Source organism: Drosophila ficusphila, unplaced genomic scaffold (genome assembly GCF_018152265.1).
Source record: "Drosophila ficusphila isolate 14025-0441.05 unplaced genomic scaffold, ASM1815226v1 contig_791, whole genome shotgun sequence".
Taxonomy (NCBI): Eukaryota; Metazoa; Arthropoda; class Insecta; order Diptera; family Drosophilidae; genus Drosophila; species Drosophila ficusphila.
This window is the reverse complement of record NW_025064737.1, coordinates 10,597,383-10,615,485: the sequence shown is the minus strand read 5'-3', so window position 1 is coordinate 10,615,485 and position 18,103 is coordinate 10,597,383. Positions and strand designations below refer to the sequence as shown.

The following is an 18,103-nucleotide window of genomic DNA, read 5'->3' as shown; positions in this document are numbered from 1 at the left end:
ATAAATATTTTTAAATAACATCACAAGCCAGAGATTTTTTGCAAGTAATAAAAATGTTGAGGGTTACAATCCTAGTCCTTGGCACACTTTAATTATTTTTAAACTATGCTAGTAATTATTTTAAAATAATCTCTTTCATCAGATGTATTTTCCCAATAATTTGCAAACCCAACTGAAATTCTCTAGAGGTTTTTATGAAACCGCAGATCAGGGGAATTTTTTATTCAAAACAAATTAAACTCGTCTAACTAGTTCTTGTTCTCCCCTGTAATCCGAATTTTCTACTTCTATTAAGCCGGCATCTGTACGCTTGTTGCGTAAAATTAAAATCTGCCCCGCAATAAACAAATCAACGAACGTGGTTGATCCATTAGCACCTGGCTATATGCATAGACACTATAGATGGGTGGAAATTATGACGGGAACGTACGAAAATAAACAGTAACATTTCATTTCATTTCAGTAACAGCCATTTATGAATAGAGGCGATAAAAAGTACAATAGAATGCTTTAATATTTCTCGCGAGGGTTTTTTTTAGGTGGTTGAATACAAATAAAGTTAATAAGGTGGTCGAGAAACAATTATTTTACCCTCAAAAAAGCCAGCAATTTTTGCTTACAAATTAAATTGAAATTATTTTATTTGCCTGTCAAATTGGCAGTTATTTTTGTTGTTGCTGACACGCGCATCAAGGCCCATCAAATAGATTCAAGTGATTAGCATGATATAATTTCTGTATCTGCACCTTAAAAGGAAAAAGCCGTAATTAAGTAAACATTTATCGCAAAAAGAAAAGCTGTGTCACAGCGCCTGTCAAAAAAGGTGAAGTAACTTTGAAGCTGCCGTGTGCCTAAATTCCTCTTTTGGTCATAAGTACATTTAAATACGTCTCCTTTACTTTACGAGATCTCATAACCCACAGCAAAGCTAGTACGTAATATGTATCGTACGTTATCTATTTTCAGCATTCAGTTTATTGGTACAATTATGAGAAATGATCATTAGATCAAAATAGACGTATAAATTTATTGACAGGTCGTTATCTATCGCCACAGAGATACTGAGCTGTCAACTGTGTATTAAAGAAAGTGAAATGTGAAACCCATAGATTTTGTGGCTCCCCAGATTTGGTAATCGTAAGGAAGATATCTATAACTCGGGTAAAGTCTAACAATTTAAGGGATATTTATTTTAGTAGAGAAAAATATTTTCAAATTTGCGACTTAAGATAAATTATTTATGCATGCTTCTCATTGGTTTATCAAGGTAACAAATTTCCTTATTTGTTTAACAGAGAATTTCATAAATATTTTTCCCACACTGTCAATTGATGCGGAAAACATGCTCTATTGTTACATCATTGCATGTGTTCCGCTATTGCTCGAAAAGCAAATATGTTTATGCAATTCATAACTTACTTTTTGTATTTACACTGACAACTGCTGTGAGCTGACAATATCCATGGTTTAAAGCACCTGTACACTTAGCTAAATAAGATAATTTAATTTTCCCCTTCAAAATGTTCAACCCTGTTCAAATTTTAATGGATACCAATAAGAAAACTCAGCCCTTAATTTTCATTTAAAAACAAAAGTTTATTTTAGAAAAACCTAAAATAAAATTTGGAACTTAAATATTAGGATTAAAATTTCTACAGAATAAAGTACTTAAATAAAAAAGTGCTCTTTATTCTTGATACATTATAGCTTACAATCAGAAAAGAGGTTTTCAAGCCTAACCAATTGTTTCCGTCTGAAATCTGTTCGATAGTTAAGTGGTTTACGTGGATGTAAAAGGGCCTTGGCGGTTTAGAGTACCGCCTTCATCATAATATTATCAAATACTTGCATCTACATTAATTTCAATGTAATCGAACTATGGAAGTGCTTCAGATGCGTCGCGAAAAGTTGCCGCCGCCCCCATTGTTACCCATGGCCATGCCCCCGCCGTTACCACCTCCATTGCCGCCACCGTTGTTCCCATTGCTTCCACCTCGGGTCTTTCCGTCGTAGAACAGCTCAATGTACCGGGAGCCCATCTTCTCTCGATGGCGCTTCATGGCCACTTGGGAATCCTCGTAGGTGTCGAAGTAAGCATCGGCAGTTCCACTGTGCAGACCCTTCTTGTTGTAGTTGATGCGCACATTAGCGGGTCGAATGGGCTCGAAGAACTAGAAATTGATAGGTAAAGTTAAATTGAAATCCAAACTTTACTTTTCTTCTATTCTGGTAATCTAAACCTACCTTAAAGACGTCATTTTCGAATGAGGTGTACGGCAGTCCGCGCATATGGATTGTGTAATGCTCGGCATCATTGCCCCGTCCTCCGCCAATGGGCCCAAAGTTGCCGCCTCCTCCAAGAGAGTTGCCGCCGCCAAAGTTGCCACCGCCATTGTTGAAGCCACCACCATTGTTGTTGCCTCCTCCGAAGTTCGAGCCGCCGTTTCCGTTATTGTTGTTTCCACCGAAGTTACCGAACCCAGAGTTTCCAAAGTTGCCGCTATTGTTGTTGCGACCACCGCCGATCGGGCCAAAGTTGCCGCCGCCGGAGGATGATCCGAAGTTGCCGCTGTTATTGAAGCCTCCGCCATTGTTGCCGCCGAAATTGGAACCTCCATTGTTGCCGAAATTATTGCCGCCAGAGGAATCAAAATTGTTTCCACTGTTGAAGCCGCCGCCGCCGTTGTTGTTGCCGCCGAAGTTTCCGCCTCCGTTGTTGCCGAAGTTACCAAAGTTTCCGCTGTTGCCACCGCCGTTGTTTCCGAAGTTGCCGGAGTTTCCACCTCCACCGTTGTTTCCGCCACCAAAGTTGCCGAAATTGCTCGGTCCAGAGTTGTTTCCGAAGTTGCCGCTGTTGCCTTGGTTGTTTCCAAAGTTGCCGGAGTTCATAAGGCTTGGCAGATTGTTGAAGCCCAGCATGTTGTTGGCACCAACACCGAAGTTGCCATTGTTGCCCCAATCTTTAAATAAAAATAATATTTTATATGTGAATACTATTAATAATCAATAACCTTACCGTTGCGCCCTCCGCCGAAATCGTTGCCTCCACGATTTGCTCCACGATCACGTATATCATATGGACCTGGGCGTCCTCCGACGCCACCGCCAGCACCTGTGGCCCTTTTCATCTCAGCAATTGAACTGCGGAATATCTCAATATACCTACATGGATAAAAGCAGAGAACACATTCACTTTAATAGTTGTAGTTGAAATATGCTAGGGTCGGTGGTGTTTTCTTTTGAGTCGCGATATAAAACGTAAATTTAAATAAAACAATTGAAAGTATATCTGTTAAAGAACTAATGAAAGTAACACTGTTTAATGATTTATTATTGTTAGATAAGCACATGCTGGCGCTTTTACAAGTTTTAAGAGCCCCACCAGACCCGTAGCTATGGGAAATTGTTGCTAATTGGTTTGTCGATGACTGAAATAGAAATTATTTATGATAAAATAGTTTTTTATTTAGTGAATAATCTATAGAAATTGGTGTTGTATTTTGCCTTGTGTGTTTCAACAAGTTAACAATTGATTACCACTTATGTTTCAATTTCAGCTGTTTTGTTGTAGAAGATATGATGAATTAGAAACCCACCTGTGCCCAATTTTTTCCCGATTTCGGCCCAAGGCTTGCTCAGTGTCGTCCTGGCTTTCGAACTGAACAAAAGCTTCCCCAGTTGCACGACCCCTTCTGTCCATAACAAAAAGTATGCCCTCCCGATCCGTTTTGATTTCCAACCCTGCCCATGACGATAACCAACAAAGATTTATACAAATATATAGAGTTCATATATATATACATTATGCAAGGTTAAGCTTAGATAGAGAAACAGAAATACAGAGGTTGATAAATGTTATATTTTAGTTCTGGCATCGCAGAACTTTTGCAGGCTCACGGAATTAGCAAGTTGCTTAAATAAAAAGTGTAATGCAGTCGAAACCCGATCTGCAATCAAGATGGGAATGTTGTCGAGGTTCCCCGACCACCATGTATTACAAAACTCAGTTCCTGTAATTCGTAGACGTGTAAATATCAGGTGTGAAGGGGAGTGAATAATGATCGCTGTTTACCCAAGCAAACTGGGTTATGTGACCAATGAAAAGTAAGAGTAATGATTTATCGGACAAGCGGACGTGACCGCGTCAAGTGTCAGCCGTTGACTTAGGAAGGAGCTGCGTAGACCGCCGAACCCGTTACACAAATGCAAGGGACTGCAATTCGATGCCCGAAAATATATACTGCATGAGCATGTGTAATTGGTATGAAAAGTGTAGATGAAAAGGGACCGTAGGCCATTTCTCAACGAAGTGCAAAAAGAAATACATGCGGTCAACCACTGTCTTTGCTCCTTGTGCCTACTAACATGAGTAAGTGAGACATTATGGGCACTCACCCGAGAAGAACTCCTCGATCTGCTGCTCAGTGACGGCATATGGCAGACCCCGAAGCTTCACAACGAAGGCAGTGCCGTGACCGCTGATTTTTCGCATGGCTTCCTTAGCCTCCTTGGGAGTAGCAGTGAAAACTGGGGAAAGAAAGAATATAATTATTAGCTTAATTACCTATAACATATTATAAAAAAGGTGGACAGGTTAACAAGTCTATAAATAAAATTCACACATAAATAAGCGAAAAAAAATGTAGGCCTATAATTGGCAGCACTTCTGTCATGGCTTATACTAGGTACAGTCATCTCCTGTGTGAGTGGAAGATACAAACCCTCAATGTAGCGGTGGCCCATGCTGGCCTTGTTCAGCTTGCGCGCCTCCTCGACGTCCTCCTGGCTGGCAACCTCCACGTAGGCCTCGCCAGTGTTCTTGCCATCGACTCGACTGGTGACCAGGTGAATGCCCGCCGAACCGTTGGTAACGTTCACGTTCTCCAGGAAATCGAGGATCTCCTTGTGGGTGGCGGACCACGGAAGACCGCGCAGACGGACGAACTTGGGGCTTTCGTCAACGTTATCGATCTTCACGTTGGGGTTTTCGTCAAACTGGTCTTCGTCATCCTGCTGGTTGCTGTCGTCGTTGAAATTATCGCCGTTGCCCTGCTGGCCGTAGTTGAATTGCCCGTCTGCGTTTGCCATTTTTCACTCGTTCTTTGTCTGCGAATCGGGACAATCCGTTTGTATTAGATATTAAAGATGTGAGTAGGGAAAATGGTATTTTTGATAGATTTACTAGTTCTGAGTAATGTATACTGTTTTAATGCGCTTTTTTCAACCGGTGATTTTCTGCTACGACGCTTGCTGCTTTTCTTTTTTTTTGCACAGCGTACGCCATTTTGATTTCTTCTCACCCCTAAAAGGCACATGACATTTTACATGGCTGACACGCAATATTTACGTTCCCTATATCCGCGCTTGATAAAAGATCGGTGGTATTACCTTATTCTGCACTTTTACAACTCGCTATATATTCTATACTTTATTTGGATCGGCTTTATTGCACGATTTTTCAGAGAGCTTGCTTGGATAGAGCACGCGTCAAGGAGTTTGCGATGATAAAACAGTTAGAGATGGTAACTTAAGCGATTAATCAAATTTCACAGCCGACTACCCCTGTTCTAGAAAGTCTCTAAAAAGATCATCTGCGATATATTTGGACGATAGTTTTCACGTGATACCTAAATATTTGATATTCACAGTTCTTATTTTTATACCTTTGCAGAGGGCTATTTCGAATAGCTCGTTGTCTTTGATCATTTTAAGACTTTTGAATTTTATATATCATATGAGCAATCGTCGAAACAATCGGCTGGTCGAAGTTAGCTCCCTATCTTGATTAATTTGAAAGTTATTTGGTTTTCTCGTATTAACGGTTGATGTTTGCCTTTTTGAAAATAAGAATCAACAAATGTATTGAAACACTCTAAAAATTATACATTAATATTTATTTAATTTAATTATTTATCACTACTTAGTGCAATGTGTACTTTACATTTCATTCTGAATTTAATCTGGGCCTCCAACCAATGTTTCACTGGGTTAATGGCTAAGTTTTGGTCGAGGTTGGCCTAGAGCCTTTGGGGGAAAATTCACAATTTACAACACTGCTCCATCGCCCTCTCGCTGAAAAGTAGCAAGAAGAAGAAAAGTGAGTCGAACTGTTACTTAACCAAATTTTTGCAATTTAGCAGCATTTTTCTGCCCTAAAACACAGCCATGTTGCGCATCACGGCCCGTAATTTGGCAAATGCCCTCCGCGGCAACCTTGTCGGCACATCGTCGCGCGTCGCTGCCGTGCGCTTTGCTCACGGAGCTGAGGAATCGGCTGAGGAGTTCGACAAGCGCTACGAGAAGTACTTCAGCCGCGAGGGAATCGACGGCTGGGAGATCCGCAAGGGCATGAACGATCTGTTGGGCATGGATCTGGTGCCCAGCCCCAAGGTAATTGAGGCCGGTCTGCGGGCCACCCGCCGCGTCAACGACATCGCTTTGGCCATCAGGTGGCTGGAGGGATGCAAGGACAAGTGCGGCGACCAGAAGGCCACCCTCTACCCCTACTTGCTGGAGAAGATTACTCCCACCCTGCAGGAGCTGGGCATCCCCACCCTCGAGGAGCTGGGCTACGACAAGCCCGAGTTGGCCCTGAAGTCCGTGTACGATGCCTAAGCGGAGTGCCCTGCCAGGATTAGTTTAAATACACAACACACAACAGAAACCCACAGCGACACTAGTTACCTATCCATTGTATGGTGCGGATGAACATGTTGTTGGATTACTAATAAATGGAGATTGGAGTAAGGCTACCACACCAGCACTCGGTTGTTTCCATTGCGGTTACATAACGCCCAGGTTAGGGAACTGCATTCCGCCAGAGATAAACAACGCATTTAAATCAAATTCGTTTATTGTCCGGCGACTATTTCCACTTGGCGAGCAGTTCGGCCGCCTTGTCCAGGTTCTCCTGCTTCTTGATGAAGCAGTAGCGCACAAAGTCTTCGCCAAAATGCTTATTGGGTTCGCTGTAAAAGGCGCTGGGCGGAATGCCCTGCAGGCCCATGTTCTTCGTCATCCACTTGGTAAATTTGTAGTCCCTGTGCTTGTCCGGCTCTGAACTCAAATCTACTTTGCTCGAAAGAGGGGTCCAGTCTGCCAGCATAAAGTAGCCGCCCTCTGGAATGGTGGGACGCATGCCGGCTTCGGAAAGGAACTTGGCCATATAGTCCCGCTTCTCCTTCAGCTCCCGCGGCAGGCTAAGGAAGTAGCTTTCCGGTTGACCCAGACGAGCCAGTTCCACTTCGAAACTACGCGCCACTCCCTCCTGCAGGGGCGTCGGACAGGTGTAGACCGAGTTCTGGTGCACCATCTGCAGGTTGCGGATCAACTGAGCGGGTCCGTAGGCCCATCCGATTTTCCAGCCAGTCACAGAGAAGGTCTTCCCTGCCGAACCCAAAGTAATGGTGCGGTCCCACATGCCCGGAAGCGTGCATATGCGGATGTGCTCCGCTCCGTCGAAAACCAGCCACTCATAAACCTCGTCCGAGACACACAGCACGTTCCACTTGCAGCACAGCTCAGCTATCCTCTCCAGCTCCTGGCGGTTGAAGACCTTTCCGATGGGATTGTGGGGTGTGTTCAGGATGATCATTTTGGTTTTCGAGTTGAAAAGACTCTCGAATTCGGCGTCGTCAAGAACCCAGTCAGCAGAGCTGATTGTACCCTCTGTCTTGCGCTGTAAATTGAGCAAATAAGTAGGTAAAATGGCTCTGGAATAATAAGTTATTCTTTACCGGCTTCAGGGGCACAAAGCGGGCCACTCCACCAGCCATCTTAACCATTGGCTCGTAACAATCGAAAAAGGGTTCTATGATGATCACCTCATCGCCCACGTCCACATGTCCCATTATGGTGGAGTAGAGAGCCTCGTACGCACCGGAAGTAATCAGAATATCGGTGAGGGGATTTAGCTCCTTGCCGACCAAACCGCTGTACAGCTTTGAAAGGGCATTGACCAGGCGGACGTGGCCGTAGCCTCGGGTGTACTGATGCAGGAGCGGATTCTCGTCCTTGGAAATATCCGCCAATGAATGGGTGACGTATTCCGGAGCGGCATCATCAGGAAATCCCTGGCCCAGGTTCAATGGCTTGTACTGCATGGCCAGGGCAATGTACTCGTTCCAGACGCTGGGCGTGCTGCCCTGCAATCTTTTGGGCAGATCGAATTTGTCCATGCTGCTGGCGGTTTGTTGGTGGCGAATGACTTGCAACTGGAACTGATCCCGGATACTTCTCTTGGCGGCCGAGAGGGTTATTCGGCAGCTGCGTAGCATCTGTAAGAAGGTGACTTTAGTGAATGACTGCTCCCTTTCGCCTTATCACCGCGTGTTGGTTTATTGGGCGATAAGCACGCACTTTGCCTGTCTGTGTGTTTTATGTCTGATCTTAAATGTAACAATAAGGAAATATCACTGGTTAAATGCAATCGTTGGAGTTAAATTCTGGAGCCCTGCAATGCGCGATGACGTTGCATAACGCCTCGGAATTCTGATTAGACTAGCGGAATATCTATATGCGAATACGGTTTTGTTTAAAGCGCTTACACACACTTGCATACCATATATGCAAATAAACAAATATTTACGTGGAAGGGATATACTGCCAAACTGGGAAAGAACGAGAATTCACAGTAAAAACAGCTGCAATAAATAATAACAATGCCAGCTGATCTGTAAAAATATTGTTTTCATATTTTAAACTAAACTAATAACGTTTTGATCGAAAGGAAATCCAACGATCATTTTTTAGTTGCCAACATTAACCCTGACTCTAAATTACAAACGATACGAAAAGTGCAGGCATAGGAAGTATAAATAAATATATATTCAAATACTTTTAAAACACCTTAAAATTAAGATATTAACCGTAACTCACAAAATAAACAATAAGTTTATTATTATTTTACACGGGGGATACGTAGTGTTGGAAATCTCATCAAACTGTTATCGATGTATTTTACCAGGGCTGCCAATAAAACCGCGCTACACACAATCTGCCACATCGATAATGGGAAAGTATCGAAATTTGAATTCGAAAAAAAGTTGGCGCGAACTTTTTTTCATTAAAAGTTTATTTTCATGTTTATTAAAAACGTTGTTATTTAAATAATTTCAACTTAAGATTGGTGGGACCCCTTAAAATTCCTAAGCATTCAACAAAAAAAAAAAACACTTAGGTTCATTTTTCAAAAGTTTATTTATAAAAAATGCTTGTTATTGGTAGTTAATCAAGGATGAAATTATCGTATATCTAGTATAATTGACAAAATAATTGATTAATAACATATTAAGCATCGAAACATTTTTTCATTACGTGTAGAATTATCTGTTATGTTAGAAAAGAATTAAAGTTTGTTTTATTTTTTCCAATTTCGATTTTAAATGTTCGTTCTGCAGAGTTTCAACAAAGTAAAGCTACTAAACTTAAATCACAGATAACACTAAAGTGTTTGTTACGATATATGCATGTATATATATGTGTCTGTTTCTATATATATATATGTCACTATATATGTGTGGTCAAATCGGTTGTTACAGGCCCGCTTTGCCTTCTCCCCTCGTACGATTCCTTTGTGTGGAAATCATAGAACAAATAACTCACTTAAGGTTAAGATAGAAAACCGCTAAAACTAACGAAATTGTTTGTGTTGTCTGTGTTATGTGGTTTTGTGTTGCAGTATTTCTTGTGGCCACATTCCATCCGCTGTTAAATGCAACAATTGGCTTAAGTACTATGAAACAAGAGGTTGAAGTCCTGATATTGATTAAGACTTTAATATGATCCAATTGTTTCCTCCTTTTTATCCCTTTCTGGTGTGAATGGCACACGTTTTGCGTAACGCGAATGGCAAAAACAAAATCGAGGCTTTGGGCCCGGTTGTGGATTTCATTCCGATCAAACTTTCTTTTTTCACATGCCTTATTGGTGTAATTTTAAAAAGACTGTAGCTGTTTTACATTTCTTAGAAAATTAAATTTTGGTAAAAAAAACGCTTAGATCTTCAGCAAATTGAAATGGCAGGAACTCTTGTGGATTTGAACAAATTGTATGAATTCCAAAGGCGTTACTTTAGAGCGGATTTGATATTTAAAACCGGGCCTCATTCCCCTTCCTCTTCCTTTTCGTGTTGATCCTGTGAGTGAAGTGTTGATGTGCAGCTCCTAAACGTGCACTTCCGGGCAGTCCTCGTCCTTGATCGATGTGTACTGCACCTTTTTGGCCACGTTATCGAACACGGGCGTGATCATGTACTTCAACTTATCCCGACTGACGTAGACGAGGGCCACCAGAAGACCGAGCAGGATCATGCTGAGCACGATCAGCAGGAAGATCAGCGTGGCCGTGTGTCCGCTGATGTGAGCCTGCGGCTGGATGGACGCCTCGGCGCCTCCGTAGCGCTGCTCCTCTTCGGCGGTATTCAGGATGGTGGCAGCGGCGGCAATGGCCTCCGCACACTGACCCATGTCCATTTGCAGGAGGTGGATGGGCGACGGATCCACATGTTCCGGCGTGTGGAAGCACATCAAGCTGTCCTTGTTGCGCACGGTCACCTTGGTGTTGGGTATCCACGTGCGGAAGGGCGCAATGCGGCAATCGCAAACAAAGGGGTTGAGGTTAAAGTCCACAATCAAGTTGGCCGTGCGATTGGGACGCTCCTCCAGTTCGTTAAGGACACGCAAATCGGTGGGCTTCACAAAGCCAAACTTATTGCGCTCCAAGTCGAGGAAGCGCAGGTTGTTCAGGCAGCGCACCTCGAAGTTCAAGTCCCTCAGCTCGTTGTCCCCCAAATGAAGATCCCGCAGCGAAGGCAAATCGCAGAAGACATTGCGATCCTTGAAGTGCGTGATCTCGTTCTGCTCCAGATGCAGTTTCTGCAGCTTCACCAGCTGGCTGTTCACGAAGATGTCGTGCAGATCCTCGCTCAGCTGCGGCGAGCTGTTGTCCTCGAAGGCGTCGGTTAGATGCAGACTCTGCAGGTTGATGAAGTTCGAGAAGACGCGCGGATGATGGTGATTCACCTCGTCGTCGAACCGCGAAATGCTCAAGTTGTTGTGATTGAGGATCAGGCGCTCCACACGCGGCACATGGTGGTAGCTCTTGCCGCGGATCTCGCGGATGTGGTTGCTGCTCATGTCCACGATGCGCAGCTGCTTGTAGTCGTTGATGCTGCCGAAGACGTTCCACGGCAGTTCGGTGATGCGGTTGCCCGTGAAGATGAGCACCTCCACCTGCTCGGGCATGAACTCCAGCACACTGGTGTTGCGCAGTCCGGCGTTCGTGCAGTTCACCACGTACTGCATATCGCTCTCGTACAACTCCGTGCCGCAACTGCAAGCCGCTGGGAAGTTGGGTCCGCAGCTGGACGAGCTCTCGCCCAGGACTCCTCCGGCTCCAAGAGCCAGGCCAATGGTCGCGATGACCACGGCCAGGGTAAGTCTCCTCAGTTCGGTGGGTGGCATGTCGCTGGTAGTTTTAATCTGTAATAAAAAAACACAACAATCTCTATTAAATAAAGGTGTATTTAATACGATGTTATATTCATTTAAAAGGGGATATAATATTGTTTTTAAGTTCAGATATATTATTCATGACAGAAGATTATGTATATATTTTATTGATTCTGAAACTACCAACCACCATTCTTTTTCAACAGGCAACCCCAGATATAAAGACATCCTGGTCAAAAGTCATTTCGAAACTAATCATTTTAGCATCATAAGTATTGAGTTTAGAAATCATTGGCTTGACCATTGGTATTCTTAGGTTGTGTGCCGTAGCAAAATGGTTTATTGGCTGCTAATGCATTTTAAATTGGCGCACATGCCGCAGAGAGCCTCGCAGTTTTCTACAGATGCCGGACTATCCAGAGCCACGGCTCTGCCCACTTTCCACTTTCCGCTGAACGGACAGCTTATTTATGCTCCACAAGTTGCAGATTTATGTGCTTATGAAACACGGAGCTCTGTGCCACACCTCAACGGGTGGGGAGCATCTCTCTTCCCAGCTTTCCCACCCCCATCTCAATCATCGGCCCACGCGGCGTATGGGTAATTTCTGTTTAGTGGCAAACTTTTCGGCGTCGGAAGCAGAAATAAACGCCTGAAGGGCACCAAGGCGGGCATCGGCAGTCATCCAACCGCAGCAGGAGCAAAAACTGGAGCAGCAGCCGTAAACCTGATTATTTTTCGGCTTTTATTGCTATTTGTTTAGTGCGAACAAGTGTGTGTGTGTGTGTTTATGAGTGGGTGTATATCTTTATAGCGGGTGCTGCGTAAAATCTTTAAGCCTGGTCCAAAATACTTAACTAAGACTGCGAGCCCAGTTTTAATTTGATCATATGTATGCTTTTTATTCAACCGCACTAAAAGAGCAGATGCTCAATATTTAATTAGTCCATAAGAAACCGATAATAGGTTTCACTCTTAGTACCTATAAATTAAATGACTGAATGCCACAAAATGATACTGAAATTACAGACACACAATAAAGTTTAACAAATCAATCATTGTAACAGCGTGCACACAAAAATGTTGTAAAACCAATTAGGACTATTTACGACTAACGTTGTTTTGAAATTTAAGCTGTGCAGACTAAATTGGGGCAAATGGCTGTGGAAAACTGATGGCTGGTCAGCTTGAAAAGGAACTGAAACACCAGGAGTTAGATGCTAAAAGCGCCTATTTCAAATGGAACAGGATGGAGCCCCTATCCTGGCGTGAATAGGATCTCACTTTGGCCATTAATCTCCTTGTTAAGAGGGCGCTTCCAATTGGTCGCTGGCCAAGGGTCACTCGATGCTAATGAGCGCATCGAATTCCTGTTCGGGAAAATTGAAAACTAACGGCGTTTTAATGGGCCCAGCAGGGCAACCCAAACACTGTTCAAAGCCCTCGACTCCCCGCTTCTGGAGACCACTCAATTATCTCGACTGGCAATTATGTTGCCTGCCTCCTAGCCGGAATTTATGATGGTTTAGCGAATGCAAATTAAATTTACAAATTTTCAAATATATATCCACCACAAATCGGAAATATTTACAAATTAGGGCGATATAAGTGGTGTGTTAAAAAGGGCGAGAATTTGGGAAATGTTTAGTTTACCATACTTTCAGCCATAAGCGTTTATTTTCTCTTTTGGCCAAGTATATGTACATAAATAAAAAAAGGGCGCAAAAGGAGAACAAAAGCGGCGCTGCACTTGAATCTTCCGTTAGAAGTTCATGATGTATGAGTGTGTGTGTGTGTGTGAGTCACTTCCGGTTTGTCGGACTAACAAGCAGTCACAGTGTTTTTCCTCTCATTCCCTCTGCCGTTTTACTTTAATTTCAACTTTTATGTCTTTGTTTTTGTTTGCTTTGTGTGTTTACTGTTGCAATAACACACACCTACCCACCTTCATGCCCCATTCTCCACCCCCCAACCCCCCAGCCCCCTCGTTACCCGCGGCCATTCCACTGCAATAATAAGGCAAACAAACAACATTTGTTCCTTCTTTACTGCACTCGGTTCGCTTCTCGTTGGAATTTATGCATGCGCGTAAAATAATAATAATACAGAAAAGAAACAGCAGCGGCAGCAACAACAAAGGCGAACAACTACAATAACAACGGTATAGTATGAATGTACGTAACAAGCGCAAGCAAAATAATAATGCTGAACATCGTTGTGTGTGTGTGTCCTTATACTCTTACGTAAGGTGTAATTCGTTCAAATTGATATCTTTGTGGCGACAAAAAATGAATACTGCAGGGTAATATTACGCTTCTCCACAAATGACACATTAAGAATGAAAAGAATTAAGATGTGAAGTGTTGAATGGACTTTTTACCACATAAATAAATACATTTAAGCTGTTTATTAAACCTATGAAAATTTTATCTATAACCAATGGTAAAAGTAGTAGGGGTACTGATTTTACTGTTACACAGAACCTTTACCCTTAACTAAAACCTGTATATCTTTTTTTCCAACGTTTCATATGTTGTGATTATGTTCGTGGCTCTAAGCCATTTGGAATTCCATAAGCTGTAATCCTCTAGAAATTTTGAACAATCAGCTAAGGTATGTTAAGCTTCGGTTTTCAAAGCCAACTTAGCTGGCTTGTTTGTTAATATTTTTTCGAGTTTTTTTTTACGTGCTTTGCATTCGCATGACTCCCGCTCTAATTCCCCTTGTGTCCCCCTCTCGTCTTTTAATTCGTTAGTGGAGAAGTGCCAGGCACTTGGCAGTTGCAATACAAAGAAGGAGCGGGACGAACAGGACGAGAAGGACGAGGGAGAACAGGTGGAGGAGTGGAATTAAAGGTGGCCCCTCAATTTGTAATGCACGATGAAAGCGAGCTTTGGACTCCAGTGTGTGCGTGCACGTGTGACGCTGACTTTGTGTGTTTGCGTGGGTGTGGTTGTGCGGTCTAATTAGAGCATAACTATATGGTGGCAGTCTGAATGGAGAGATATGGTGGGGTGGTGTCAGGACGTCCCAGTGGAAAGTCACATGGGGGGAGCTAAATTTAGCTAATGTCAACGAATGACAGCCAATTAGGTTCACTTTCGAATATCGCTCGCCATTTTCCCCAATCACCATCATTCGAAATTCGATAAATACCAATTTTGTCTATGGAAATTTTTCTGTTTCCGCTTTGGTTTGCCATTGATTGCAAATTTTGTATAGAAAAACTAAAACGTTGTATACTTTTTAATATTATAAATTATTATAGTTAAAAAACATTTTAATCCTATAAGTAATGCTGCATGAATATCCATAATAATCCCTACTTCCCATATTTGAGCTGAATTTATGACCAATCCTTGACTTTTGGTTCACCTCCAACATGGTAAATTCCCCCTGGCTTTTGCCTCGAATTTCGCAAAGTTTCGCTTGAGCTCCTCATTAAATAATCTCACCCGCCACCCAGTCAGGATCCCCTTAAAATTGTTGAGCAGATGTCTCCATTATCGCAGCTCTGCTCAATCGGATGCTGTGGCCAAGGCTCTTACCGTTTTTCGCACTGAAAGGCGACGCCACGCCCCTCACTTTCCGGTGGGGAGTGGTGGGTGGTGGATGAATGGGGGCGTCCTTGGGAGTTTTGCCAGTCAAATTTCATTGTTGGCACAACTCGTTGCATACTTTCGGGCAACACTTGCGAATGAAAAGCTCTTCTGAGTGAATTTCGCAGCTGCAACTCGCATCCAACTGGGTAAATGGATATATGGTGGTGGGTAGAGGGGGTTGAGGGGGGTAGAAGGAGGTAGGTTGGGGGGTTGGGTGACTGAGTTGAAGTGCTGCTCGGCTCGCTCTGCCAACTGCATTACGGAAATCCTAATGCGGCCAACAAGCGTTTAATGTCCTGCCCGGCAGTCATTAAGCGGGAGTGAGAAATGTTGAAATGTTTAAAAGCTTTTCGCCAACTCCAACTGCAGGCCAACTCCACTGCCAGCAGCCAAAAATGGCCAACTAACTGTTCGTTGGCTGGCAATAAATTTCAGCGGGTTGTCTGGAGTTTTTAAGTAGGCGCCTGGCCTTCCAGCCAGAAAACACTAATCTCCCATCAAGGATATCGAGCAATGGCTGCAGTGAACTCAAGTGAACAGGGGAAATTATTTCGCTCAGAAATAAGGTTGAGAAATTTGGGTCACTGAGTTGCAAATTAATAAATTTATTACAAAAGCTATACTTGATAATATAATGAGAATAATAAATAGCATTAGAAATTGCAATTTCAAACCAGGTTTTATTAGTGCAATGTTTTTTATTAAAACCAAGTATAAGAAATATTTTCATTAGTGGCAGCACCATGAACTTAAATCTTAAATTTGTTTTCCCAGTGTGCAGTTGAGTTACTACAGAGTCTGTTTTTCCATCTTGCTGGCTTTGTTCAGGATTGTTTATGCCCTTTTTGACTGCCCGCGAAGCGAGACGCGAGTAAGTAGGCAACACTTGTCGGCGTTTCACCCCAAGCCATATTCTCCACCTCTGCACCCCCTTCTTCCCAAAGCTCCCCTTTTGGCCATGTTCATTGTCAACCTGCTGGCGTTTTCCTCAGATGCTGGCGCTGGCTTTTGAGGACCGCGCTCCTCTTGCCAATGCAATTAAACGCGACTGCAGTCCCGGCATGGTTTTACTATCCTGCCCCGTCCTGGCCGCATGAAACTCAATTAGGAAAGTTCACCGGGCGCTGAGGAGCGGAAAAAGGGGAGCGAGGTGGCAGGTCGGAAGCTTCGAGGATGGAGTGCCAGCCACAATATGAAATTGGTGCACGTTGGCTTCATAATTTCATTATGAGTGCGCCGTGCGAAGTGCAAAATATACGAGTCTGACAGAATACAGAAGCCACAATGGCAGGCAACTCGATGGGGCGATAGGGCGATGGGGCGAGGGGCGTGGCAGGAGAGCCTCATGCCATCACTTCTTGGCCAGAGACTTCGCATCCGCTCGGACTATGTAATTAGCAGACAGCTAATTGCACTTCAATGGCCAAGTAAGTGCTGCTCCCCCACCTTCGGAACTGGAAAGTCTGCGAAGTTTTTCACACGCCAAACGGAAAGTGGCGGGGGCTGAATTGTAAGGGAATTGTGAAAGTTGGCCAAGAGTGTGAATTGTGGCTTTGCGGTCTTTTAAAGACACACTCATGCTCCACTCGGCAATGTGGCAATGGGGCAGCTGGCCGGATCAGACTCCAGGTTTATGATGTGGTTAACCAGTTTCGGGCGGGCGGAAAGTGGGCGTCGGAGGAGAGGTCATTAGGTGAGTGGGGTCGATACCGGTGGCAAACACGTGTTTTGCAAGCCGGTATAAGTTTATTTCCGAGAAAATTTAATTTTGAACTTGCGTTGTAACCTTTTGTAGCAGTCCTTACTGCTTTGAAATGTTTCAGACTGTAATGGGAACTTTTCTATTTCATGGTTCTTGTTTAGCTGATAGAGCTCAAATCATTTCCAAAAACGATTCACTTTTAAAGAGGAAAGGGCTTTATTTACCTCTGGTTAAGCTCCAAAACCTAAATCCAACTCAAACTGGTAATTGGAATAAAACGCAATACGAGACGCCCAGATAAACACACACACCCCCCACACACACACACACTCCCATATCCGACAAACACATCGATGGAGATGCAGATGCACAAATACCCGAAACACGTTGCCAACACTTGCCCGAGTGCATATAAACCAGGCAGAAAATTGCACGTGTTACCAACAAGAGCTAAAGCAATACCAACAACAACAACAACAACGGAAGCAACAAGAGCAACAACAACCATGACAACAAAAATACAAGCGGCAGACGCAATCCGTTTTCGAACAGCATTTATAGCAACAGCAGCCCAGTCCCTTTTTGGCCCTGGTAACAAGAATGGCTGTCAAAAATCCATCGAATGCCAAAGGGAAGCGGGAGTACAGACCACAAAAAATGTTTAAAATATTTCAAAACAACCTAAAAACGAAAAAATCTCTTTAATCGACTTAATCTGTGAGTAAAAATCCCCTAATTTCAGATATAAATAGGTATAAAATTCAATACTTATTTATATCAATAATAGAAAGGATATATAAACAAAATATTTTCCAGTGTATCGACGGAATGCAGGGCCTAGAGTGAACGAGCAGGCGACAATTACGATTGCGGGGCTTTGTCCTTTGTTTCGCAAATGTATGCAAGCAAAGTCGCGAACAAGCCGCGCCTGAAACGCGTCCAAAACGCGACCAACTCGCACGACACTTGCAAATTGCATTAAAAGCGGCCGCATTGCAATCGCCCAGCGCCTACCGCTTGTGCCACGCCCCTTTTGGTATTTGTTATCGCGTTTGTGTTTTTCCACTTTTCTGTTTTCACTCGTTTTTTCCAGCTGCTGTGCGACAAAGTTTTCGTTTGCATATTTTTTTGGGCCGCGTTTTGTAGTTCGGTTTTTTATTTGTCAAACGGAGGAGTGGCGCAAAAACCTCAGCAAAGCACTGAATTTATAACTCTTTTTGTTCGTCATATTTTTCGTGGATTTGAAGAGCTTTGAGTGAAAATGTGTTTAATGCAAACTTCATATCCGGGCAATAAAACCAAAATAATATTCAAAGGCATGTTCAATAATTTAAACAGTAAATTGCCCC

General features: G+C 43.3%; 4 protein-coding genes across 10 annotated transcripts in view; 1 reads left to right on the top strand and 3 right to left on the bottom strand.

Moving 5' to 3' along the window:
- Nucleotides 1-1,665: 1,665 nt before the first annotated feature.
- Nucleotides 1,666-5,522, bottom strand: LOC108102070 (heterogeneous nuclear ribonucleoprotein F). The gene is made up of 7 exons (XM_017206711.1): nt 5,389-5,522; nt 4,722-5,106; nt 4,396-4,527; nt 3,597-3,741; nt 3,017-3,162; nt 2,245-2,960; nt 1,666-2,171 (listed from the first exon to the last, which is right to left on the bottom strand). The coding sequence occupies exons 2-7, from the start codon at nt 5,086-5,088 to the stop codon at nt 1,890-1,892; spliced, it is 1,788 nt and encodes a 595-aa protein (XP_017062200.1). The 5' UTR covers nt 5,089-5,106; nt 5,389-5,522; the 3' UTR covers nt 1,666-1,889.
- Nucleotides 5,523-5,995: 473 nt separating this feature from the next.
- LOC108102003 (cytochrome c oxidase subunit 5A, mitochondrial) lies at nt 5,996-6,760 on the top strand. Its single transcript, XM_017206601.2, has 2 exons — nt 5,996-6,097; nt 6,164-6,760. Exon 2 carries the CDS (start codon nt 6,166-6,168, stop codon nt 6,613-6,615), a length of 450 nt encoding a protein of 149 aa, XP_017062090.1. The 5' UTR covers nt 5,996-6,097; nt 6,164-6,165; the 3' UTR covers nt 6,616-6,760.
- Nucleotides 6,761-6,835: 75 nt separating this feature from the next.
- LOC108102079 (kynurenine aminotransferase) lies at nt 6,836-8,936 on the bottom strand. Of its 4 annotated transcripts, none has more exons than XM_017206723.1 (3): nt 8,878-8,936; nt 7,737-8,276; nt 6,836-7,678 (listed from the first exon to the last, which is right to left on the bottom strand). In XM_017206723.1, the coding sequence occupies exons 2-3, from the start codon at nt 8,274-8,276 to the stop codon at nt 6,866-6,868; spliced, it is 1,353 nt and encodes a 450-aa protein (XP_017062212.1). In that variant the 5' UTR covers nt 8,878-8,936; the 3' UTR covers nt 6,836-6,865. The 4 variants fall into 4 exon arrangements, with proteins under 4 accessions (XP_017062212.1, XP_017062213.1, XP_017062214.1 ...); XM_017206724.1 differs by having other exon boundaries at nt 8,868-8,921; XM_017206725.1 differs by lacking the exon at nt 8,878-8,936 and adding an exon at nt 8,588-8,707.
- Nucleotides 8,937-9,179: 243 nt separating this feature from the next.
- The window catches only part of LOC108102056 (trophoblast glycoprotein), a 46,198-nt gene continuing 37,274 nt past the window's right edge, over nt 9,180-18,103 (bottom strand). For all 4 annotated transcript variants that reach the window (XM_017206685.2, XM_017206687.2, XM_017206683.2 and 1 more), the window contains one exon: nt 9,180-11,480. In XM_017206685.2, coding sequence (XP_017062174.1) covers nt 10,164-11,462 — 1,299 coding nt within the window. In that variant the 5' untranslated portion in view covers nt 11,463-11,480 and the 3' untranslated portion in view covers nt 9,180-10,163. The remainder of the gene's footprint in view (nt 11,481-18,103) is intronic.

What these genes read in the sequence shown, in the direction of transcription:
- LOC108102070 (XM_017206711.1), bottom strand. Translation starts at nt 5,088, where the DNA reads ATGGCAAACGCAGACGGGCAATTCAACTACGGCCAGCAGGGCAACGGC. An exon ending in GGGCCACCGCTACATTGAGG is followed by an intron (nt 4,528 to 4,721) that starts GTTTGTATCTTC and finishes TTCTTTCCCCAG; the next exon opens with TTTTCACTGCTACTCCCAAG. An exon ending in CGGGAAAAAATTGGGCACAG is followed by an intron (nt 3,163 to 3,596) that starts GTGGGTTTCTAA and finishes TTATCCATGTAG; the next exon opens with GTATATTGAGATATTCCGCA.
- LOC108102003 (XM_017206601.2), top strand. Translation starts at nt 6,166, where the DNA reads ATGTTGCGCATCACGGCCCGTAATTTGGCAAATGCCCTCCGCGGCAAC.
- LOC108102079 (XM_017206723.1), bottom strand. Translation starts at nt 8,276, where the DNA reads ATGCTACGCAGCTGCCGAATAACCCTCTCGGCCGCCAAGAGAAGTATC. An exon ending in GCTTTGTGCCCCTGAAGCCG is followed by an intron (nt 7,679 to 7,736) that starts GTAAAGAATAAC and finishes CTCAATTTACAG; the next exon opens with CGCAAGACAGAGGGTACAAT.